Source organism: Vidua chalybeata, chromosome 1 (genome assembly GCF_026979565.1).
Source record: "Vidua chalybeata isolate OUT-0048 chromosome 1, bVidCha1 merged haplotype, whole genome shotgun sequence".
Taxonomy (NCBI): Eukaryota; Metazoa; Chordata; class Aves; order Passeriformes; family Viduidae; genus Vidua; species Vidua chalybeata.
The window spans coordinates 56,755,024-56,780,653 of NC_071530.1; the positions used below are offsets into that span (position 1 = coordinate 56,755,024).

General features: G+C 35.9%; 1 protein-coding gene across 3 annotated transcripts in view; it reads left to right on the forward strand.

Annotated features, from left to right (window-relative positions):
- Positions 1-25,630, forward strand: part of ICE1 (interactor of little elongation complex ELL subunit 1) — a 72,502-nt gene that overhangs the window by 45,414 nt on the left and 1,458 nt on the right. For 2 of the 3 annotated variants that reach the window (XM_053967996.1, XM_053968006.1), the window contains 12 exons: positions 622-704; positions 967-1,006; positions 1,094-1,150; positions 2,771-2,860; positions 2,943-2,996; positions 9,254-9,606; positions 10,761-15,206; positions 16,962-17,130; positions 20,001-20,161; positions 22,784-22,974; positions 24,141-24,247; positions 25,154-25,252. In XM_053967996.1, coding sequence (XP_053823971.1) covers positions 622-704; positions 967-1,006; positions 1,094-1,150; positions 2,771-2,860; positions 2,943-2,996; positions 9,254-9,606; positions 10,761-15,206; positions 16,962-17,130; positions 20,001-20,161; positions 22,784-22,974; positions 24,141-24,247; positions 25,154-25,252 — 5,850 coding nt within the window. Of the gene's footprint in view, positions 1-621; positions 705-966; positions 1,007-1,093; positions 1,151-2,770; positions 2,861-2,942; positions 2,997-9,253; positions 9,607-10,760; positions 15,207-16,961; positions 17,131-20,000; positions 20,162-21,877; positions 22,021-22,783; positions 22,975-24,140; positions 24,248-25,153; positions 25,253-25,630 lie in introns of those variants that run through there. The other variant, XR_008435268.1, reaches the window with a different exon arrangement.

The following is a 25,630-nucleotide window of genomic DNA, read 5'->3' on the forward strand; positions in this document are numbered from 1 at the left end:
TTCTTTCCTGTCTATATATGTCATCAAGCTGAACTTTCAGGAGTTCTCTCAGCTGACTCTCTTAACTGAGAATTTTCCTAGGAACCTAGCTCTCACCTACCCTGTACCCTCTATTTCCACCCATCTGCACTTTTGCCAAGTGTGTGTTAGACATCAAGAGATAAGGCCCTCTTCTCTATTAGTCTTGAGTGCTGTATGTATTTTCTAATGCAGCTGGCTGTGCTGTTTTCATCTTTGAACCAGAGCTCTTATTTAAATAAGAGAATAAAACATGTAAAAATCCATTGCAACTCAATGTTATGTCCTTTTTTCACTTGCTGTATGTTGTTCTACAGTACAATATCATTAGAATATGACCCACTCTTCATTCTTGCATATAACTGAGAAAACGAATAAATGTATTGCAGTGGTTCAAAACAGTAGTTATAGAGTAGAAGGCAATATACGTGTATGCATGAGATGAACCAAAATATAAGTTCAGTTGATTTGTATTTCACATTATCTGTTTTTTTTCTGGTAATTTTATTTGCAAACTAGGGAATCACAACACCAGCACCGCTTAAATTAGTGGCCTCTTTACATTGTAGTTTCTACACTGAATTTTGGTTCTCTTTTTTGAAGACGCTGCAACAAAGCATACACAGGACTTCAGACAACTGAAAACTGAAAAGAAAAGGCTTGAAAAGGAGCTAAAAAAAGCACAAGTAAGGCTTTCCTTGTCTTTGGGTGAAATTTCTTTTAGTGTTTTTGGGGGAAAGAAAGAAGCTTTTAGAAGCATCTATTAGATGCTGAAACAGTAAAATTACATTTTTGGGGGGATATTGAATAACTAAACATTAGCAATTCACCATAAGAGAGAAATTTTCCAGCTTAAGAAATGTTGATATAGATTTCATGCTCTTTAGGAGCTGATACTCTTAAGAAATATGTATGGCATAAAAATTCTGTACTTCTTAATCTTAACAGGGAAAACTCGATGGTGTCATTAAAGAGAAGTGCAGAAAATGTAAGTGCTTACCTTTGAATGCCTTCAATCTGTATATGGTGTTGTTCCATTTGAATATTTTCTTTCCACCTCTCCTCTTTTTAATAGTTAAACATGCAGAAACTCAGAGTTCAAGTGAAGATCTTGCAACAGATATAGACAAAGGTAAGACTTCTTGTGAGTCCATTCTCTGTGTGGAACCAATTGTTACGGATTTATTGCAGCTCTTCTGGAGTTGCAGTTTTGGAAACAGAGGATACTGCCAAAGTGCTATAAGAGCAGATGTGGTTGATACAAGTAGATTACACTGATGAAGGACCAATCTAATAGGTTACTATTTTCAGGTTTTCAGTAAGGAAAATTCTTGATTCATAAAAATGATTAGTCTACCCTGTGCATATGTGAAGTCAGCTGATGTGCAATTATAAAACAAAATGCAAACACTGAAAAAAATGCTAACAATCCCTCTGAAGCTTACTGAAATCATAAAGCACCTAATAGGAGAGTAATCTGGAAAATTTCTATGTGAGACTTGGAAAATCAAGTGGAAATACAGGAGGTATGGCTGTATCTTATCTTATTGACTTTTTTGCTCTAGTGATCTAAAATATATGCTACAAATTACCTGAATCTAACTGTAATGGAGTAAACTCCTTGAAAGCTTCCTCTAAAGTACTGAGGCCAAACTTTAGGCAAATTTATTTTTTGTATTTTTTGCAGTCTTTTAAAGTGCTGGTACTGCTTTTGAACTTTTTAGATATTCTGAAGGCTGTTTTGAGGCAAGAGAACTTCACTGTTCTATTTCTTGCTTTGCATTAGGTTTGTTGTAGAAATGAAAGTTTTTGAAAAAGCCACACCTTGTCAGTTTGTGTGTGTCTTGGCATATTTTTTACTTTTGGATTGTACTGAATTAGTACCAAATTTAATACTTTGATTTTAATTAATGGCAAAATAGGAAAATTAATATCTGAGCATTAATTTGAGCTTCAAATAGCAGCAGGGATTTATTAGTAATGAGTAAATGTTAACGTTGTTATTAGCTGTTTAGCAAAATTTGGTAGGTTTTCCTCATATATCCTTTTTTAAAATATGCCTCTTCATAAAATAATAGTAGTTTGCTATGGCCTTTGACTTAGAGAATTTGCGCAAAAACAGTCTCAGTTCCTGATTGTTGGATTTGATTATATTTTTGGCATAAGGAGATAAGGTGCTTCTGTATTTTACTGAGGTTTTGAGTTTTTCTTCCCTCTCCACCTCTCTTCTGTCTCTGAAACTAGGTTGCTTGACATCACCTAGCAGGGGTGCTGTTAGAACTGTCTCCTAGTGTTGTGGCCTGATAATTAATTCAGATACATGGTGCTATTACATGGTATAATTAAGATTAATTATTACTGAGTGAGCATAAATGTGATACATATCTTCAAAGAAGATTTTCTCCCAGGTTGATGTAACTTGATTTGTTTTAAAGAGCTGTTTAATTTCACTAATGCTACATTTGAATCTGCTTTACCATTTACTCTGGGGACTGTTATAACTTTTTTCAGTACTCCCTATAAAAAGGAAAAGCTAAAGCATTCTCCAGTTGTTCCTTTAGTCTACTATGGGGATATGGCCAGTACAGGATCTATTCCCTAAATGGCATCTAGCATTTCTCTTTCACTGAAGCTTGTGCCTTGTCTTAATTTTTCTGTCGGTATTTTGTATTTTGTTATAGGCATGTCTGTGTTCTGAGTAAAATAAACACAAATACTTAGTTCAATTTTATCAATTTATTTATTTTAACAGGAAGAGTGAAGCTCTTATTAGAAGAACTCTGGATGTGCATTGACAGTGCAACAGGAAAAAGAGAGAATGAGAAAAATGATCCTGTCTTAGGTACAATGGCATGCGAAGTCTTTAAATTTTCTGATGTTCTCTCTTTTTCTGACCAAAAGGCAATGTTGGTATTTTCTTTCAGCTTCTGTTTGGGATAAGAAATGGTCTAATAAAAGAAGGCTAACTGTTACAGAAGGTAGGTTCTGGTTGGGTAGTGACTGCATAACACTCTTTTGAAAGACTTAAATACTTTCCTTGGTGTTTGTCTGGTCAATTACATGTGTGATTAGAATCTGAATTATCTGAAAATAATTCAAATATTTGAATGAGTAAGTAAACTTGAACCATCTTCTGATAAAAAGCTATTGTAATTTGCTGTTGCAATCAAGAAATCAAATTCTTTTACTGTTTTTAAGTAGTCAAAACTCATCTCATGTTTAAAACATTATTATATCATTATCAACTCTGTGGTATATAATGTGAATGATGGTGCATATGGGCTCTTTTTAGTCTGAAACAATTATGTGGTAACATAGTTGAATTACAAAGTTTAAAAAGCTGTTACCTCCATTTTCTTCATTGTAATGAAATAATAAAAAGTAATCTGAGTAGTTATTCACATGCATATTCACAGCAAACTTTAACTGTTTTAACTTTACATAGCAGATATTTTTTTTCTGTACTCAAGAGTAGTAGTTGCCTTAAAACTGCATTAATTTCTGTGTTGTGTCTGTAGAATGTTTTTATTGAGCTTTTTTGTTTTTTTTTTTTCAGTTTCTCTACTACTTTGATTTTTCTGTAACTAAAGGTGTAGAGATATTGCCTGGGATAGGTACCCAGCAGCATTAAGAGCTTTGAAGATAAACTTTTCAAAGACCCTGTTAAATCTGAAAATTTGCTACTAGTGTAGACCCCAATGAATCTGCCTTCAGATGTGTTCCAATGGAATCCACTTAAGAGGGGCCAAAATATAAGGACCAGCTCATAAACCTGTTAGTCAGCCTTACTTCCATGAGTTTAATGCAGCAGATACATGGCTTCAGCTCCAAAACTGAGCTAGACACTTATGCCCTGCAATTCTGAATTTAATGTCTTGATCAAGGGTCAATCAAGTGACAAGAATAAGCACAAGAAACTAAAGAGTTCAAAATATATGTGATTTTAGGGGTGTCAGATTCTGGAGTAATCCCTTTGCCATCCACCAAAAGAGGAACTTTAGATTCCAGAAATTGTATCCCATCTTTCCTATTCGTATCTTCGCAAGGAAATGACAATACTTTCATAGAAGGAAGCAATTATCTGTAATCTTCTAGCTAATCCTTCTTTCTGCCTACTTCAGTGTGGAGAAAAGTCTAAGCTTAGAATATGCTTTTGTTGGAATGGTTAGATTTCACAGAAATACATCTTTTGTCCTGTTACTGGTTTGGTTTTTTCCCTCTTCAAACCTAGAAGAGCCATCTTGTTATTCAGCCTCTTACAAAACTGACCTTTACCTTGAATTCATAATAACAAAGTGCTTATGTTTACAGGTGCAATCTTCTAGAAAATAAGGGATCTTAATGAGTTTGCCTTGATTTCTGGTTCCATATTATAATAGTTTCAACCTAGAGAGCAGATCAGCTTGATGGTAGTATCTTTTCCAGAGAATGTCAGTTCATCTGCTGCCTGGATCTGGCCTTTCAGAAATGTACTTCTTATAACAGATTTCTTAGTATATTCAAATGTGCTGTAGAATACCCAAAGCTTTGCATTATGATCAGTGTCTTCTCTTTCTGCTAAGGTTGATACTACTTTGAATGGTTTTCTTGAACAATGTGTTCATATATGAAAATTGGAAGACTCATGAGGCTTTCCAAATATGCTGTTGTGAAAGCCTCATAGGATAATAGAGGTTTGCTAAACTTAATTTAAAAGCATTTGATAGTACTGTTACAAATCTACCAGTAATAAAGTTGATAATACCTGCATCTGACCATCAGACCAGTAAACTTAGGCCATAATCTAAGGTTAATAAGACATTGATAGTGTTTTAGTCTTTGGAAATTTTAATCTCATATAGTTGGGGAATAAAATCACCTCCATTGTAAATAAACATTTAATGAAGCATTTGAAGAATCTTGCAACTGGGTTCTGAATATTTTGGTAAATTGGGTTCTCTAACATGCTCTGTTCATATGCTATGGTGAGATAACTGAAGGAACAAGGTAAAGACGCTGTCTGTGAGGAGCCAAGCGTCGTCAAGAGGTATTCTGTAACTGGGTTTTGAGCTAAATTTGGCTTACTACTGAGCTATACCCATGTTATCTGCTCATCTTTTTGTTTGGGGGTACAGGATAAGCTGCATGTAGATCTTAAATGCAGAGATGGAAAGGAGTGCACTTGAGTTGTCTAATATCAGATAATAGGAGATAAACACAGTGGTATTATATGTAAAACAAAGATGAGACTGAATCCCCAGGGATATATATGTTTTATGGTCTTGAGGTTAAAGTCCATAGTGCATGAGTGTTTTGAGAAGCAGACCTCTTTTCTGTCTTGAAAAACATACGAAAATCTCTCAAGGTAACACCTTGAGATATAACAGTGTAGCATTGCATATTTAGTTTTGGGTATGCAGTTCACCATAGTTCTTTGTTTCATATCATGGAATATGTGGATTTGCTGTCTCAGAAAACAGAATATTGTCTGTAGCTTCAAAGAATAATTAGTGTATGAAGCATCCTGAAATTCACATAAATTGAAACAGGTTTAAAAATTCTGCCTCATTGTCAGGGCATTAAAAAATTTCTGTGGAGGAATTTTTTTTTTCTCAGAGAAACACCACTGTTCTTGAGAAGCATGCAGTTGCTACTGCCAGGCATTCACAATCACTCTGCTGATGAGGTTTTGCTGTAAATTAGCTGAGATTCTATGGCTAGATTATTTATCTGGTCCTTCTTGAGAGGAAAAAAACACAAGACTTGTTTCAAAAAGTTACTTTGTTGCTTGGAGTAAGGAGAGGACAACTTGCAACAGTGAATTGCCTTGCAATGTGCCCAATCAAGAGTAAAGTTTTGAGTAGTGAAATTCAGTTTGTTTAGTACCAAGGCAATCAATGTTAGCATTGGATCACTTATTTCATCTCTGCTTCTTTCTCCACTTGGCGTGAAGAAGGTATTTCAAGTAGTACATGATAGATTTTGATGATATTTTCAGATCATAGTAATCTTAATCTTCTCTCAGAAGTGAGAGAAGGCAGCAGTGTAAGGGTTTGAAGCTACATGAACTAGATTCCAGGTTGTAGATTTCAGGAGAAAACTTTATAATTTCACTGAGTCACATAATGAACAAGAGTGTGATTCCCTGGATAGAGTGAAATTTGTTTGTGAAATACAGTCTTTGAGAGGATCCTTCCAATGAGATGGGCTCAATATTAGTAAGGCTTTTCCTGGACCTGAGGTTCAGGCCAAGGTGCCAAGGAGTTGACACTTCGAATGAAGAAACTTAACTTATGTTGAATCTTTAAAAATTGCTATGACAACTTTTCCTACAGATAAATGGGTAACTATAAGAAAGGTATCTCATTCCCAAAGAAATGCAGTTACCAGGGACTGGGTTGGAAAGGGATGAGTAGAGAAGTTTGGAGAATCTCTTAGTTATTCAGAAATTATGTCTTTGATCCATTGTTCAGGGGAAATGTTTAAGTGGATGATATGTATCAATATTTTTGGACTTGATGTAGGTACATGACTGATTTTGAGAGTATAGATAGGATGTAAAGTTCCTGATAACTCAGTATTATTGTGTAGTTCACTGTGAAAAGTAAACTTCCTAACTGTCTAAATGGAGTCCTTATAGGGGCAAAATATGTAACGGTCTTGCTGCCCGCTTCAGTGCAGGGTAAATTCTGAACTTTGAAATGATTATCATAAAACAACATGAAAAAAATCTAAGATACAACCATCTTCTGAATTTTCCTTATTTTCTTTGTTTCTGCTTGTCAAAGATCTCCTTTTGCCTTGGTTTGGAACTCAGATTGTAGAAAGAATGTAGGTTTGTCCTGAGAAAATTTAGAACATCCTGGAAGCTCTATGTGACTGTGGCTTGTAAATGGTTTTATAAAACAATGTATTATTGTAATACTTATAAGATGTAAAGGAAATGGCAGAGCTTTCTTATCTTTTGTGAAAATGATGTGCTAGGGCCCTTCAGGCTCATCGGTTTCTCCCTCCTTCTGGTGTCCAGTGCAGTAATTGAGATTTTTCATGGAGCTGCTACATGAAGTGACTGAGATGGATCTTTGAAATAGGGTTACTGATCAATTTTTCTAATTTACTTCTTCAGTGGTGCTGATGTATCAGAATGTGCTTAAAATTTTTTGATTGCTGAGGAGGCTATTTTGACCTATCAAGTTAAATTAATATTTTTGAATATAATACTACCATTGATGTTGCTTTGGGAATATCTGTGCAAGTTCTAGTAGTGGATTAACACAGAGAGCAGTAATGAAGCACACAATTTTTTTCCCCCCAACAGAATGCAAGTTGTGCCAATTAAATTAGTACATCCTATACTCAAAACCATTTTATGCATGTGCTGTTCTTTCTACTGTGGGATGGTGTTGTGACTTGCCTCTGAGGCAGAGCAACCAGATTTGTTGCTAAAGGATCCTTTGGGGTGGACTAAAGTAGAAAAACGCTAAATAATTGATATAACAACAAATTTTATTAGCACTGCTTTGAAACCATAAATGGAAAGCACTGTAATGAATTAGAAAGGGGTGTATAGCTATTCTGAAGTGTGTGATCACCCTGAAGAGGAAAACTGGAAAGAAAAAAGAAGACAAAAGACAGAGATAACCACCACCTGTGGCTCCAGTGATGTGTGCATGATCGTGGTCTGTGATTGTGATATGCACTAGGAGTCCATCAGAGGTGGAGGCCCGCATAAGCATCAAAATTTGGGGGTTTTCTAACCCTCATCTTTCTAGTAAACACCCCAATACCTCCTCCAGGAGGAGTTCCGGACATGTACAATCTTCTTTTTAGAAGATCATGGAAGTCCAGCAGTGTCAAGAAGGGGTGTGAGAGTGTGTATTCAGGGCCTGGACAAAGTTTCTGAACAAAGGTTCTGAGTAAACTTTCAGAGTTTTGTAGCTTATGGCATGTGAGAGAAACTGTCATAAAAAAACCTTTACTCTGCCTCCACAGTTAAATTGTTTAACAGCGGTTTCTCTTTCAATCTAAACTAGCTTTTATAAGGCAAAATTTAGTCACACAATTTAAGTGGTTCACTGCAGATGGTGTACTCATGTGTACACAGAACAGGCTTGATCTCTTGCTTCAATACTGCTGATTTTGAGTCCAGTAGTGTTTGTGAATACTATAAACAAGATCACACATAAAATATCAAATAAGAATTGCAGATACTACAGAGTAGATTTTAGTTCCATATGACACACTGGGGTTTGGGAATTGTTGATTACTGTCTTATTGGAGGTAATATTTTCATTTTATAAAGTTATAGAATTTAAATTTCAGGAAACTGGGCCACCTTTCCCTTTTTGAAATATTTAGCATAATTATAGTACATTTAAATTATTTGTCTTTAGACTTTCCTGTATTAATGTGTTTTGTCTGCATAATAAATGAGTTACGGTGTAATAGTAAAAACTGTGATTTGAAAAGTAACAAAACAAAAGTACAATGCAAAGAATCACACAGAGCATTTGAACATGCATTCTTTTTGTTAGAATAACTAAAACTGTATAGTTGACATCTTGGAAGGGTTGTCAACTGCTCAGTATCTTTATCTTAGTTGTTCCAACTCCTTTGTGCATAGGATATGTTGTGGTGCTTTTTTTATTAAGGGTTCAGATCTGACTAAATAATACCATTAAAGAAAAATCTTGTGTGATTAGCCTCAATATTTAAATTTAAAGAACAAACAATTTAAAAGCTTATGCACACTAAATCATAAACTAGAAATGTAGCTAAGAGCTTCCTTGTTGTATTTATGGCAGGGTATAATTGTAACTTACTTGGAAGTACAGCTACTGGCTCAGACCTGCAGGTTGCTTTAATCTGAGAATTACAGCCTGGGTGGGGAATGTCTGTGCATGGTTGTTCTGCTTTTCATGACTGTGAGTTACTGGCCAAAGACAGATAAAACATATGGACCTTCAATCCTACCAAGAATGACCCTTCCTGATGAGAAAAATTGGGAATGTTTTAATGATCCAAGTCAGACAGTTTGCGGAAAAGCTCTTTACGCACACATGTGCCTTTTTCATTTAAAAATAATTGTGAATAACAATATCACATCTCTATAAGGAAAGCATTTCTGAAAGTGACTAAGATCTTCTATAGAAATGTCACTTGAAAATATGGTATTACATTTTTATTATTATTATATATTATCTCTATAAACAAAAATGGGAGGGCAGAAATTCTTAACAGTATTTTTCTGTCTTAGACACTGTACAAATCCACCAAAAGATCAGGAAGTGTGATGGCAAAACACTACCTTGGTGTTCTTCAGAGGAAAGTGCTGTAAAGCAAAATTCTGTAACAGCAAAGATAATTCAAACAAGTACTGAGCCTTTTGGAGATGATTGTGCTGTGAACAGGACTCCTGAAGAACAGTTGCACAGTGGTGAGGATAAAAATGTAGATATGATAATACAGACAGACAGGGAGCACAGCACTTCAGACTTCTCCAATCAGGAGCAGAGAGACCCAGGTGGAAATGTGATGGATATATTGAACTGGGCCAGACCTCTTCCTGCTCTCCTTTCTCCAGTACAGCTTTCACCACTGACTACACGGGTGAGTTTCAGGATGCATCTGACTTGGCACTTAACTTGGTCTTAAAATTACTGAAGAAATAATGATCTTATATTTTTTTTTTTTTTTTTTTTTTTTTTTTTTTTTATCAGTATTAGTTACTCATGCACTGAAAAGGTCACTGTGTATTTAGATCCATATGGATACTTCTTTAACCTTGTAGATACTGCTTGTGCAAGGGAGCAAAAACATAATCTTCAGAAGTGTATGTGTCACGATTTAACCCCAGTCAAAAACTAAGTACCACACAGCAGCTTGCTGAATTCCCCACCAGCAGGATCCTGGGGAGAATCGGAAGAGTAAAAGTGAGAAAACATGTGGGTTGAGATAAAGACAGTTTAATAGGAAAAGTTGTGCATGCAAGCAAAGTAGAACAAGGAATTCGTTCACTCTTTCACATGAGCAGGCAGGTCAACAGGGCTCCATCATGCGTAACGGTGACTTGGGAAGATAAATGTCATCAGTTCAAATGTCCTACCCTTCCTTCTTTCCCTCTCTTTATATGCTCAGCTTGATGCCATAAATGGTATAGGATGTCACTTTGGTCCGTTGGGGTCAGCTGTCCAAACTGCATCTCATCCCAACTTCCCATGCACCCCCCAGCGCTCTCACCAGTGTGGCAGTAGGAGAAGCAGAAAAGCCCTTGATGTTGTGCACGCACCACTCAGCAATAATGAAAATATCTCTATATTATTAACACCATTTTCAGCACAAATCTAAAACATACCCCCACAATAGCTACTGTGAAGAAAATTAACTATCCTAGCCAAAACCAGTACACAGTCACCTATGTCTGAACTTGCTGTCATAATTTCCCAGTAGTGCAGACTTGAAGTCCCAATTTGTGTTCGATATAAGCTTGGCTTTCGTAGCAAAATTCCAGAGCTTGAAAGTTAAAACCTGCTCAAATGCTCTTTTCCAGTAATTTTAGAATGCAAATATGTAGATAAAGAAATCTCGACTTTCATTCACTGTGAAGAGCAATGATGTCGAGGGTTGTAATTTTGTTGACCAGCCTTATTCTCTCAAAACCATTGCATGTCAGGGCCTTAAGTGTACTTGTTTAGAAAAGTAGGTCCTAAAACTGATACTGGGGTTCAGATTATTAAATTTGGTTTTTTTTTTTTTGATTGAAGGATATGTTCTTGGGAGAAGTCATAGGTTCCAGTGATGAAGATGATTGCACTACTTCTGCAGTGGAGGGTCTTCTACAAGAAGACCAAGTTCAGCCTCCAAGTTGTAATGTAATCGGCCCCAGTGATGAGCATGGTTTTGATGCAGAAATCTCACTTAATCTGAGTTGGAATGAAAAGAATATTCATCTCAGTCCTAAGACGTCAAGCAAGGAGGAGAGAGAAGCTGAAAGAAAGCAAACTGAAGGTGCTACTCTAATTATAAACATGGTAACTAACAAAAACTGTTTGGAGGAGAATTCTGGGGATGTGGAAACTGAGAACAGAGAACTAACTGGAGCAACAGCACACAAATCGGAAGACATGGAAGAACAGAAAGGAGATGGTGAGGACATGGACAGTGAAGAGGGAGATTCTTCAGCAGGTTTTATGTTACAACATTTAAAGCCTCAGAATCAGATAGAAGAATGTAGTGTGGTAGAGCAAACAGAGGAGAAAGTAACCTTAATTAGAGCTGTTGATAATGAGGGTACACATGAAAAATGTGGTGAAATAGTGAATAGAGAGAGACAGAATTTGGAAGCACAGAGAGAAACTCCCAGAGAAGCCTCTGTTCTGCAAAATGTTACTCATTTGCTATCTGAGCAAGGCAATGTGCTTCCAAGAGAAGATGCTGAGGAAAAATCTGATATGTTGATAGAAAATGAAGTGGTTGAAAATAAATCAAAAAATGTAGTCAAATTAACTAATATGGCTGGAGCTATTGAAATCTCTGCACACTCTCAGTGCTCTGAAATAAAACATGACAATGAAGAGATTCTGGAGAAAAAACATACACAAACAAAAGACAAAATGAACAGAGAATGTGAACCAGAGTCTGTTAAAATCTCTAGGCATTACTTACCTGTATCTGCTACTGAAGGAATCAGAACTTTGTCAGTCATTCCAAAAGATGAACAGCTCAAAATTGAAGACATGAATATAACCAGAGCTCCAACCACTGAGCTAACTATGAAATTTAACACAGGAAGTGTTCTAGAAATAGCTGAATTGTCAGAGCTACTCCATAGTGCAGAAAATGTCAAACTAGTAGATACAGAGGAGGTGGTAGGTTTACAAAGCAAACCACATCATAAGGAAGATGGTAGTAATTTATCTCAGAGGAAGTCAAACTTAGAAAATACACTTGCACTACCAAAGACAGCATGCATTATTGGTGCAGCAAGCAGTGTAGCTAAGTGTGAATCCTCTGTGTTAGATTTTACAGAAGTGAAAGGTGAAATAAAACAATCTGAAAACTTATGTAAGACATTAGAATGTGGGCAGTCCAAACCTCAAAACTTTAGACTGTTTGAATCTGTAGAGACTGAAGTCAGACTTAATCCAGAAGATTGCAGAGGAGAAAGCAGTGAGTTGTTAGCAAGAGGGAGTACTATTGAATCTATCTTAATAGAAAGTAATCCTATTTCTCAGGAACAGTTTGGAAAACCTCTGACTCAGCTCTTGAGAATTGAAAATATTAAATGTGGTAAAATAGAAGGGAAATTAAATAAACAAAGCAAGGAATTGGTGACTGAGACTTGTTCAGGTTCACTGAAGTGGGAAAAGAATGTTGTGAAGAAAAATAATATTTCGGAGATTATTTGCCAGCCTACTTCAGAAGTGGATTATAGAAGTGGCTTGGCTTTTTCTACTCAAAAGGACTTGGAGAAATGCTGTATAAATAATGAGGAAACCAATTCTCCTGTGCAAGTGGGAATTGGCTTGGAATCCACAAGATCTCCTGATCTAAATCTCAGTCTTCAGAAAGTTGTTGGTTTCCTTGAAACTAACTTAGCAGGAAAGGCTGCTTTTTCCTGTACTTGGGAAAGCAACAGACATACAAATTCCATTATGAGTACTACATTTAACTGTTCTCCAGAAAACTTAGAAGAGGGTGCTGAGATTCTGTCTACTGAAAAAGTCAACATGGGCAAAGAACTGGGCTGCCCTGAGAGAGAATATATACACAAAAAAGAAGAGAAAACTTCAGATAAGGAGCAGCCAGTAGATGAAGAACCTCAGGCATCTGTTAAGTCGCAGATCATATATGCAAACCCTTATAAGAAGAATGCCTTTCTCCTCCAAAAGTTTGATTGTCAAGAATCAGGATGCAGGACTTCTACGTGGAAGGTTAGAACAGATCCTTCTAGAACTAATTCACTAACAGGTGGGGGAGAAAGTAAAGAACTGAATGGTTTTGTGGGTTCTGGGAAAAATGCCATAATAAGGTGTAAAAGTGATTTTGATATGCTAGAGCAGAGCAATGACTCTGAAGAGAAAGACTGTTCTATACAAAATGTTAAGTATGTGAAGTGTTCTGAATGTGTTCCAATGTTTAGAAACAAACTGAGAGCTTCCAGCAGAATTGCATTGGATACTCTGGAAACTGGTGCAATTGTTGATGCTGATTACCAAGTATGTGAACTTCATTCAATGATGCACCCAGGAAATGCTTTCACAGTTAGTCACCTAAAAGCAGACACTATTGTGGATATGAATACACACTGTAAACCAAACAGCTCTGGAGATACTGCAAATGAGTGGTCAAGTGTAACTGGGGAGGGTTATCCTGAAGACTCAGCCTCTTGGAAAACAGAATGTATATTAGTAACCTCTGAAAATACTGAGAGTGCTAATGAACATATGGTGGAGTCTAACATAGCTGGATGCATCAGTCACAGTGAGGAAAGTCTATTAAAATCTGGAACATCAAAGGAAAGCCCTGTGATGCCACATGCTTCAAAAAATAGGTTGCCGCTATGCAAGATGTTAAGCAGATTCTCAGAAAACTGCAGGCTGACTGTAAAAACCAGTAAATTAAATACAAGAATGTTAGCACTTGGCAATTTCTTAGAAGAAAATTATTCTAGAAAACTTCAGTCAAATGGGAAGCAAGGTTTATTATGCAGTGTTGATATGGAGGACTCCGTCTTTGAAGAATATAATAATAATAATAATAATAATCAAACTTACACTGCTTGCGATACAGGAGAAGGCAGCACTGATGTTATCATAGATAGTGGTACAAAAAAAAAATTACTCAAATATCTTCCAAATCCAGCCCTCTCTGATGTAAGGTGCAGTTGTCAAACCGTTGGTCAGCTTTCTGAACCACAAAAGACAGTATTTGAGAAGTTACCTATGGTGGAATCAGATTCTTGTGCTCTCAAGAAGAGCAATAAATGTAAGTGTAAAGAGCAAGAACCATCTGAAATCTTGACTGTTTCTACCAAGACAGCTGCCCAAGTAATGCATACCAAGCTATCAAAGAACCTGTTTCAAGGTAAAAGAAAAACAAAGACTCTTAAAGTTACTCAGCCAGTTCTTGCAAATGCTAATACTTCTCTGGCAAAAAAATGCTCATCTGAGATGATAAATAAAATCAGGGAAGAGATAGGTCCTCCTCTGCCCCCCTTGCTACTGCCTCTGATTACTACTCCTCCAAAAACTGCCTGTACTGTGTCCCCTGTAATGTCTTCTACAGGTCAATGTTCTTTGCTTTCCCCTCTTGATGACCTGATATCCCCACTAAGCAAAACTCCTATTCTTCCTCTCATGTCCCCATTAACAGATACTCCAACAGTAAAATCTGCTCTTTTATTTTCTCCTCCCTCACCCTCAGAAATGGCAGTAGGTAGACAGATTTGCTCCTCACCTTTGAAATTTTGCACTTCAATTCCAAAGCATGCACTTCCCGTTCCAGGAAGATTTCCTCTCTTTGCAGCAGTTAGTGATGGTCCAAGTGCTCCTCAGGAGAACTCTGTGAAAATACTGGACACTATGTATCCAGAGCTGTCTGCAAGGGCAAGGACACTAAACATTCTGAAAGGCAATATTCAGCTTAACCGATGCACTTTTTCAGACATCCAAAGTTTGCCAGGACCTGTGTTTCAAGCAGGTGGATTCAAAGCAATTGCATCTACCTCAACTGCTTTTGTTAAAGCTGGAAGCAATTTGAAATCTGATAGTAGCAAAGATGAAGACAAAGATGTGCAAAATCAGCAATTATTTTCAAATCATCTTAGAAAAAGGACACTATTGCAGGTATCTATGCCAAGAAGTGCCAAAAGACTGAGGCTGGACAGTGAACCGCCAAGGATGGAGCCCAGTGATATTACTGCTGTCAGAAATACTAAAAACACCATTGCTGCAATGCAGGAGGCTTTCCATGGTAAAAGCTACGAAATCAGTGATTCATCACAATGTTCCAATTTAGAAGAATCACTACCAGTAAAGAAGGATTCTGACTGCCAGAAAGTTTCTTTGGCATTAAAGAAAATTGCTGAATCCTGTTTTGACTTGTTACCAGTTATCAAAGGTCATGTGTATGTTGGTAATATCTCAAAGATTCCAGTAATGACAGATGAAGAGAGAGAAGTTGTCTATGAATTTGGTATAAACAACAAGGTAAGTTGCATAATTTTTAATTTTATTGTTTAATAATCACTTCTGTGCAGATGGAAAGAGTATAAGTTTGTAGTATTTGAATTCTCAATTGTTGTGGCAATATTCTGTGGCAAAGTGTAGTCTTGAAAGGTTATTAGAAATCTAAATTTGTATAACATAAGAAAATACAGAACTGCACAAGAAATTACTGTTCAGTGGTGTCCAAGATGCAAAACTGCATTTATAAATACATATGTTTTTTTGATGTATGCATAAAGCACTTTATTTTTGCAGCACTTTTTGAAGTGGACAGTATTAACAGTTGTAGGAGTTTCTCCAAAATTACTCTATTTTATTTTAATTTAAAAATATAAACTTCAATGTATATACTGGTATATAAATTAGTTCTATGTTTACCTTTACTATTCTACATCAGGTTATTAAATTTAATTTTATTGGAAAATTCTTACCTTATTTTATTTCTCAGAACTTCCTTAGTATCAGTTCTGAAAAATTTTGCTTCAGTTGCCATCTTTATGTAGTAGATAATTTGTAGTTTACAGCAGAGCAATTCACCAACTGCAACATTTTGTCCTGTTACAGTCCTTGTACGTAATTAAGTTCTCCTCAGAAGTTGCCACCAAGACCTCAAGTCTCTTTGTTAGGAGTTGTCAAGTCTGGTAACTTCATAGAAGCAAGGCTTGTAGCTTTATGTTTTCAGGTCCAGCCAGTAGCAAGCCAAAGTACATGCTCCTAGTAGAGAGACATGCACACAGTACACACTTGCTTTTATTCCCTTGTCTGGTTAATCAGGTTGAAATCCTGGTAGAGGAAAATACATTCATATATATACAGACAATATGGATTCCCCCAGCAGCTAACATTAGGCACTCAGTATATGCAGTAGGTGACTGATATTCTTCCTGCTTGTCTCATGCACTGACAAACTTAGAGAAGTGTACACACATTCCTCCAGCAGCTGGTCCTGACTTGTGTCTGGGCCTCAGACTTGTGGTCTTTCAGGTAGCTGGCTTAGACCTTCTGGTTCCTCCCAAAGCTAACACTTGGAATCCCTGTTGTCCACAGATACCCAGTCTGAACTGTGTACTCTCCAGCACCTGGCTCCTAAACCTCTCATTCTACTCCCCACTTTCAGGTCTCCCTCTAAGCATCCCCTAGTAAGTCATGCACACTCTGCACAATCCTAATATTCTTTTTCCTTGCATCTCATATTAAGTCCCATGTTACTATGGGCAGCAACATCTCCTCCCCATCTCCTGCAGTGTGTACAGTGATCTGGCAAAAGACCGATGTTAACTTGCCTAGTAAATCTCACACCTGGACAATGGGCTGTTTGTCCTTCTTTGGCATCTTTGGAAGTAGCTAAGTCAGGGTGCTTACATTTGCTCTGATTAGGTTATTTGGGTTACTCTACCTGTCATTATTCCTCTCCTCATTACTTCCACTCGTCATTATTCTCTATGTTCTTTGAGGAAGATTGTTGTTAATCACATAACTAAACTAAACAATTTATATTAAAACAATAGTAGCCCTGTTCTTCATTTGTTTGTGACATGTTTATTCTGGGAAGTTGCCTGCTCTTCCCTCTTTTTTCTTTCACTGGTTGCCTCTGATTTACTTTCCTGCATTTTGATATATATGCAAACAATATTCCTGCAAATAAGATAGTAGTTCTTTTTACTTTTTATACGACTACAATGTTGTCAAGTATTCTTAAGTATGTAACAGTCTAACAATATATTTTGTGTCCTATAGCATTTAGCAGAGTCCTTGCTGCATGTTATTCTCAATAAGCTGAAGGCTCAGAAGAATGCCACAAATTATAATTTCAGTCAGGCTCTGTGTCGAGTCTATGCAGGAATTTGTCGACAGTTGGGAGATTTGGAAAGAGCCCGCCTTTTCTGCTATAGTCTACTTAAAGAAGGTATAGTGTGGCTTAGTGGCCTTATATCTTAAATGTGCTGTGTGTCTTTGCTGTAGTGTGTCAGAATTATTATGTTTGTAAAAAAAACCAGAAGTCCTATTCAAGGGTTGTTTTCCTGTTCAGGGGTTGTTTTCCAGAACTTTTCTGTAATGCAGAAGTATAGACTGTTCTAGAAGAAATTCCCCTTCTCATAGTTCCACCACATCTGTACTGTAGTTTTGTCGTGACCTGGGCTCTTAGTAGTCTACGTATTTTTCCAAGGAAATATTTCGTTTAGGATATGCTGTGCTTTCATTTCCCCACCATCTCCAAAATGATAATGTGATTTCTGGGAATTTCGTCCTTTTAACCAATTAGTATTTTCTTATTTTAATTGAGGAGGTACTGATTCATAAAGTAAGTGTGATTTAAAACCAGGTATTTAAAATAGTTTCAGGAGCTGGACAATACCTTGATCAAAACCAGGGTATTTTTATAATATATCCTCCTTAAAATCTTTTTACTTCCTGTTATCCAAATTCTTGCTTTGTTGAGAAGTTTTTTCCATTTTGGTTCCCTTCCTTTACTCCCCTGCCTTTTGGTCACAGGAACAAAGGTAACACACACATATTATTGCTAAGTTAAGAATCTTAGTTTTGGGAGATTAATATTCACTAAGTTTGAAAATAGTATACTGGTGTCTGTGTTTCACATTAAAATAAAATCCAAGAGTGCTGACAAAGTGCTAAAGCTTGAGATTTTTTCAATTACTTGTTATCTTTCATATAACATTCCTGTCTTTTTTTTTGTTTTAATCTTAAAAAGGTTTGTGATTTCATTTTGTTCTTAATTACCATTTTTGAGGCGGTGTAATATTTTCGAGTTCTTTTTTGAACTCCTGTTTTCCCTTCTGTTTTTCTATCCTTCAGTCTGTTATAACTCTACGTCTTTCATGTTAATAGTTTTAATACTGCACTATGTTATAAGCTATTACTTGTCAGATATATTTTCTGCATCTAAAATAATAATTAAACCTTTTATTTTGCAGTATCTTACTGCCTTTTCTTTTTGTAGGCGTTTGCAAATATTAAACGTTTCCCCTTTTTTCCTTTCTTTTTCCTTTCTAAGATCCAAACTTTAATAGCTAAATGCAGACTTCTATTGGATGATTATCTCTTCTATACATTGAATTGCATAAGTTTCTATTGTCATTGTTCTGTGGTTTTATAGTTATTTTTTGAGTGGGAACAGCTGTAAACACATCTTAAGTGCTGTTTAGGCATTTTAAAATTTGTTTGGTTTTATTTGATTACTATGCATTTATTTTAGGGTTTTCTCTTTCATGTAGTTTCATATATTTCCATCAGAATTATGGCAACAAAAGCTACACAATTACCAAATTCACTATAAACAGTGACTAGCATCATCTGTTGTCTTGATGACTTGTCCATCGTTTTTGTTCTGTTCTCCTTTCAAGTATTCTGCCTTAAGTGACTAATAAAGAATATGTTACCTTTTTGGTTAATTTTCCTTTTACCTCTCCTTTGTTCCCTCCCTTTTTTCTTTTTTTTACTTTTCTTTGTTTCTGATGCCCCTTGAACTCTTACTCATCGTTGAGTGAATTTTATAAGTGTTTCAAATTCCTGGGCAGGCAATTCTAGTTGTCAGTAATTCTAGTTCACCGACAGTCCTGATAGAAAGAAGTTCTGATAGAAAAATGTGAATTCTTCACATGATGAGCAGCTTCAGAGTAGAAGGTCCATCCAAAACACTTCATTGAAGTCTAAATTCTTTATATTCAGTAAAGCTTCTTGATTTGTTGTATTTTGATATGCTTTCTAGTACTTAAGATCTTTCAAAAAATGTAGAAGTTATGCTGAAGTGAAGAGGGAAGGTATATTCAGTTTTTTTGATTTCATTGGTTTTTGTATAATGTTCCAGGCATATGTATTCCAGTATAGCATTTCATGCATGAAAGTAGTATCTGCTTTTTTACTTATTCCAATGTATTTGTTATTGCTTACAGTCTACACATTCATGTTTTATATTAGTATTTTGCCTTAGAGCTCTCAGCTTTGGTATTCAGAAGGGTCTCTTGGTTTCCCATTGATGGCCTAGAACTGTCCTGTCTAACTGATAGCTGTCAGATACTTGCTCTGAATTACTTTATTGAATGAAGGTTCTTCAATTATGGAGTAGCACAATTTTTTACATCTATGGAAGTACAAATGGAAGCATGTAACATTCATAGATGCTCACATACAACTTGCATAATATATAAGTTCTCTAACAAAGTCTGGGAAACTGCTGAGAAATATCAGATTTGAATTTCTGTGAAAGTTCTTTGCGGGCTTTATGTATATATTTCATATATATATAATCATATATAATTTCACAGGTGAATGGGTGCAAGGTATTAGCAAGTACTGTAGATTTTTTTTTTCTTTGGACTAATTCTAGTTTGGCCCAGTGATCAGGGTGCTTATTTGTGACTGGAATGTATTAGGTAGGTTGTTGGAGTGCATCTTCCAGTCTAATTTAATCTTAAAAGAATCCAGTTTCAATGCTCTAAGACCACTCTCCTTCAGTGAACTAAAGTGTAGTAAGAAAGATGAAGAGAAAGGGAATGAAATTACAGTGGGGGAGGTGGCTTAAGGTTTGTTGGGGTTCTGCTGGTGTTTCTTTTTTTTCTTGGATCTTTTCTTACTTAGTCTTGGGACTGAGATGTTGTAGTATGACTCCCTTTCTTTAGGCTTGAGTTGTGATGTGACTTCTGTGCCTTTTTTCCTAGTTACATTGCTGAATGTACTACTAGCTTTTAATGCCTGAATATATTCATTTTTGTGTTTTAAATGTTAAAAATTTACTTAATTATTTCTTTTTTTCCTTAGACTTTCCAGACTCAGAAAAATTGCTTTTATTTATCACAAACATATGGTCTGACATATTTGTCTTCCAAGGTGCAATTAACAAAGCTATGCAATTAGTTGTCAGGCAGAATGCAAGCAATGAGATGCTGGCCTGTTTAAGTGCTTATCTCAACTGGGAACAGGTAATGTCTGATTTCATTGTCAGTATCAGCTTTTGTCTGCATTGGTTGCTTTGCTGGCTGAATCAAATCAAGCAACTTTATTTTCTAATGAAGGGTGTGAATATCCCATAGAAGCTGTACAATTGCACAACTAATGCTACTTTAGGCATTTTTTCCCTAGTTGTCTAGACCCTACTAGAATACAATACTTTTCTTGTTTTCCCTGTTAAATATTAATCCATTTACTGAACATTAAAAGTAGAGGTTGTTTTTAAACTTTTAACTAGAGCGTTGTTGGACTAGGGAATTCTTTCCATCTGTGGATCTGTTCTTTGAGATGTTTCTTTTGCTTTGTATTGTTGCTTTTTAAAATATGTATTTGTTTTGTCTTTTGCAGTTCTCTGTGTAATAGGTAATATGTTACTACAGTTAATTTCAAGATGAGCCTGTCTCTTTTTACTCATGATCTTTTTGCAAGGTAGACTGTAAATACTTGTTTATCACAAAAAAAACTTAATTTCATAAACAGTCAGTGTGATCAATACAAAACCAGTGATACCAGGAGAAGGATGGTCAGTGAGAGCTGACTTCAAGTCTTTGAGCTGTTCGGCAAATCATTTAATTTCTATCAGTTTTCAGCAGGCACGTATTACCATCCTGAAAAGAATGTTGCAAGGAGGAAAAATTTAAATCATTGGGAGCAATTTTATATCATGCAGATGGAAAGTCAGAGGTGCTTTGCTTCTAAAGGAGTTTGTGTAACAGGCTTGTGTGTCTGTTTAAAGGCTAGAGCTCCATATTTTTGAAAAGTCCATATTAACGCCAGGGTTGCTTCCTGGAAATAAAATCATTTTGTATATATCAAGTGAACAAAATCATACTGATTCATAGCTGTCCTGGTTCTGGCCAGAACAGGGTTAATTTTTGCAGTAGCCAAAAGGGGGCATGGCTGGGACCTGGAGGTTAATTCTGTACCACCTCACATTGTTACCAGGGATTTGGGGAAGGGAGTCTCTTCTAGGGAGAATGAGTCCCTTCCAGACCAACATAGTGTGATGGAGGGAGAGGTAAGGTATTGTTGTTTCCATGTGAATTGTTGGTCTCTCTTTTGTACCCTCCATCATTAGTATTTATTGTTATTACTGTTTGTTTTCTTATCTCATTGCTGTTTCCAGTAAATTGTTCTTCTTTCAACCTGTGATCTTTATATTTTGTGCCTCCAATTCTCCTCTCCATCCTGTCACAGAGAAGAGGAAGGGAGAGGAGAGAGGAAGCTAGCAGTTATTTGTTTCAGTGGGAGCACTAATTTGGAGAATACCATTGCTAAACCATGACAATAGCTCATCTATTCCCTATCCTAACATGCTGCTCTACAACTGCCTTGAGGAATGCAGTAGTCTTACTGCTGTCATCATAGCCTTTAGGTAGTTTTTTTTTTTCTTTAATCTCTTAAGCCAGCCCTGAATTTAATATGGTATTACTGAAATTACAGCTCCCTAAACCTCCTGCTTTAGTGCAGGAGTGAGTTAATTTGGCATGGATTTGTATCTGGTTTTTTTACTATTAAATCACAGTTGTGATGTCGCTTTAAGCTCTGGTATTCAGTTATGCTGTACTACAGTCCCTGTTTAGCAAAGAATTTGTATTCTCCATTCTGTTAGGTTACAGCTTTTAATATCATGCCAGTAGAGATGCACATAAGAATGTCCTAGTAAATGTTGCTGGAAATATTTGCAGTTACACTACCTACTTTATTAATGGGTCTCTGAAATATGAGAGCTGCTGCAGCTGGGGAGAAATACCTCAGAATTTTCTATATTGAAGATAGGAGATGACATCATCCTGTCTGTAAGCTCTGTTTTACTTGGGTGGAAATACAGGTAAAAGTTTCAAGTGGATTGTGATTAACAGTCTGTTATACATATAATTTTAGGAGAAGCTTATTCTACTTCTGAAAGTAAAACTCACTTGGGATGGGTATTTATTTCTTGGTCAAAGCATGTCATTTTAGTGACTTGCACCATGGCAGAACTTGCCAATTATATGTGGTTTTGTACTGAGGAGACCTGCCAAGCACCCATTCTGTTTATGTGATAAGCCTAGACTTTTTTTATATGTCAGATATTAAAAAACTGTTTGTTTTAAAATTTCCTTTCTCCTCCTAGCTATTTAATTAGCAGAATGGTTTTACACGACATATTTATTTACCTCAACTATTAAAAGTATTTGCTTGCAAATTCGTCCTTAATGAAGAATAAAGAGTAACAAATTTTTAAATTATTTATATTAGACTAATTATTAGACCAATCTTCTTGCCCTGGAAAAAGACTCTTCTTATGTTAATGCTACATTGAGAGAAATAAAAATCTCCAAATTGTAGGAGGAGATGAGAGAGCGGGTGTGAGATCTGTTTTTTCTTGTTTGGGTATTTTTATCCCAAACTCTCCTTTTAGTAAAGGCATCAGGAAAGATACCCAGTACTTGAAGGTTTTGTGTTATGTACTCTGTTTGTGTTAATTCAAGACAAAACTTGGATATATGGTGTAAGATGCTGTACACAGTCAGTATCAAATATTTGTAAAGAGTTTGGTTCTGGGCTGGTAACTTCTTATGCATTAAGATAATTACCTTCTGAAATTCCAGACTTCATCTTTAGATGCTGGTATTATGGTCTCAAACCTGCTTTTAGAAATGCAGTCATGTACAAAAGTAGAATTTCACCTGAGTGAGCAGTATGGAGAAGATCTCAGTGAAGATGCTTGGCAGTATATATTTGCTGTTGATCTACTCTGCTCTCATATGAAGTGGGATTGGACACATGATAATGTTATAAGGTATTGTGGCAATCACGTCTTTCAAGTGTTTTCCTTTGTGGTTTTTTCTGTGGTTTTTTTTTGGTGGTATTTTTTTTGTTTCCCAAATTCGTTATGACTTAGCTTTTAGCATAATGAAATACTGCATAGGTATTTAGAAATGAGGATGTTTCAGCCTGATGAGACCTAGATTACTGTGTATGTGTGCATTATTTTAAGATAGGAGTGATCAGTGAGGAAATGTAGGATTTTATGGTATTGTCCCAAGAAATGAACCCTGTTAGAACTGTTCTAGTAAAGAATTGCTTCCAAAATAGCTGTATAAGATTTTGAGATTAATTGTCTGACAGCAAAGCAAAGTGATTGTCTTCTTCTGAACTTACTTGTTGAATTCCTCTTCCCCCCCAGTAGAAAACAAGGGTGGAATTTCTGATATGAAAATAACACTGCTTCTGTGCTGAAAGTGAAATATATCCATACTCATTAATGTATTATGTTGATTTCAGTCTGATTTTAATTTTAAAATAATTATAATACTTAGATTCAATGTCTTAAATTTTCTTTGAACCTATAATCCAGGATATGGACTGCTACCATACTTAACCTTGTTTGAAAGACTCCATTTTGACAGCTACACTGATCTGACAGCCTTGATTTTCTATATAGAGGTTACATGACTTAGGGGACATTTGTTTATCTGTGACATAACATAATAAGTGACCCTTATAATCATTGTCTTGTATATAAATTCCATCTCTTCATGTAGTAAATACGTTTTTTTGGTTGAAATACTTCAAAAATTATTAAAAATTAGCTTCAGTGAAACATATGTAGTCTTAATTAAAGCCATACCAAGGTGGTTGTCTGTGAGTTGTGCTGGTAATAGGTAACTAGGTCTATTAGCATAATTTTAAGGATTAAAAAAGTCTTACTTTGGGTCCTTTTAGGTTTTAAACCAAGCATCACATCCTACTTGTAACATACAAAGTGAATTTTCAGTCATATAAGAAACTTACAAAACATATCAACATGACATTTGAAAGCAACACGATTTCATACACATTTGTCAAATCAGTCTACGTAAAATTAGTAATAAACAAAAGAGTCATTTGCCTTCATTATTGTATAAATACTATAACCACCCCTTCATGCAGTATGAGATTTTCAAATTCATTTTTCTTTCACAGCAAAGTGCTTTGGCCTTCTATGGATAACTGGATAAAGAAGAGAAAGGGGCATGAAACTGCTCAGTCAATTCGTGATAGTGTTATAGCATTGACACTCAGGCTAATTGGTAAGTAATCTAAATTCTTTGTTGAACTTCTATTTTGTATAAGTATGTCTTTATGAAAGTGTCAGGCCTGTCTGGAAAGGGGGTTGGAGTATTTTTGAATTTTATTGGATCTTTATGCATGTATTTTCTGTTTATCAGCCTCTGGAAAGCAGGTACTTAAGCTTTGAGAGATGTCATATTGATTCATGATAACAAATACTGACATGTTTTATGTATTTAAAATGAAATCATGTGTAGCCACACATACAATCATAGAAATCCTGATTTGGAAGGGACCCACTAGGATCATTGAAGTCCAACTCCTACCCTGCACAGTCTAGCCCCAGGAATCACACCATGTGCCTAATGCATCTTGAACTCAGACAGGATTGGTGCTGTGACCAGTTCCCTGAGGAGCCTGTTCCAGTGCCTAACCAAACTCTGGGTGAAGAACCTTTTTCTAATAGCTAACCTAAACCTCCCATGACACAAAATGTTTCCAGCAAAATGTATAAAATATGTTTTTTTATGCAACTTAATATCATAATAAATTTAAGTTAGATGAATTTATTTGGGATCTAGGTGGCATTTTATGTAAATATATATAATTTGAGTTTCAATAAATATTTTCAGTATGTAGGCCATATGACATTGTTTATTAAACAAAAATGGCATTCTTTCTGAACTTTACACTTAAAATTGTAAACCTATGGGAGGCTGAATCAATCTGAAGAAAAATGCCTTGGGGTCTTTAGTTACACAAGGAATCGGACAACTGCTGTTCCCAAGACAACGTGGTAACAAGAATTTTTTGTAGTTAAAATTTGCATTTTCTGTTGACACTTCAACAGTAAGTTGGGAAGTATAAAAGCTGGGAAGTTGATTGTCTAAATAGTCAGATATGTAGTAACTCTTTTTTTCTTTCAGGTCGATTAGGACAAATAGGTTTGAAGGAAGGCTATCTTGCCGCAGTGAAGAATATTAGTTCCATAATTGGACAGTTTGTACAGCATGCAAAAGATGAAGGTAATATTCTTTTAGAGGAACTTGAGTGTAACATCCACAATGTGAAGTTTTGCAATGCCAGAATATAAATTAACGTACACATGGCAAAATAGCCTGCTCGTGCAGTCTTTGTTAGTGTATAACAGGTCAAACAGTTTCAGTTTGATTCCCTTTCTGTTGCAAAGTTAATGAGCTATTAACAGTATTACCTTCTGTTTGAGACAGAGAAAAATTCTGAGATGGTTTCAGACACTTTGGAATTGGACTGTTTTATGTAAGAGCCTATCAGCTGCTTTAGAGATCACTTAAAGCGTGATCAAGTTAAGATCGCTTGAAGGGTGATTGTAACTTGCACAGTAATAGCTAATTTTTTTACCTGAGCAATTATGCTGAAGCTAA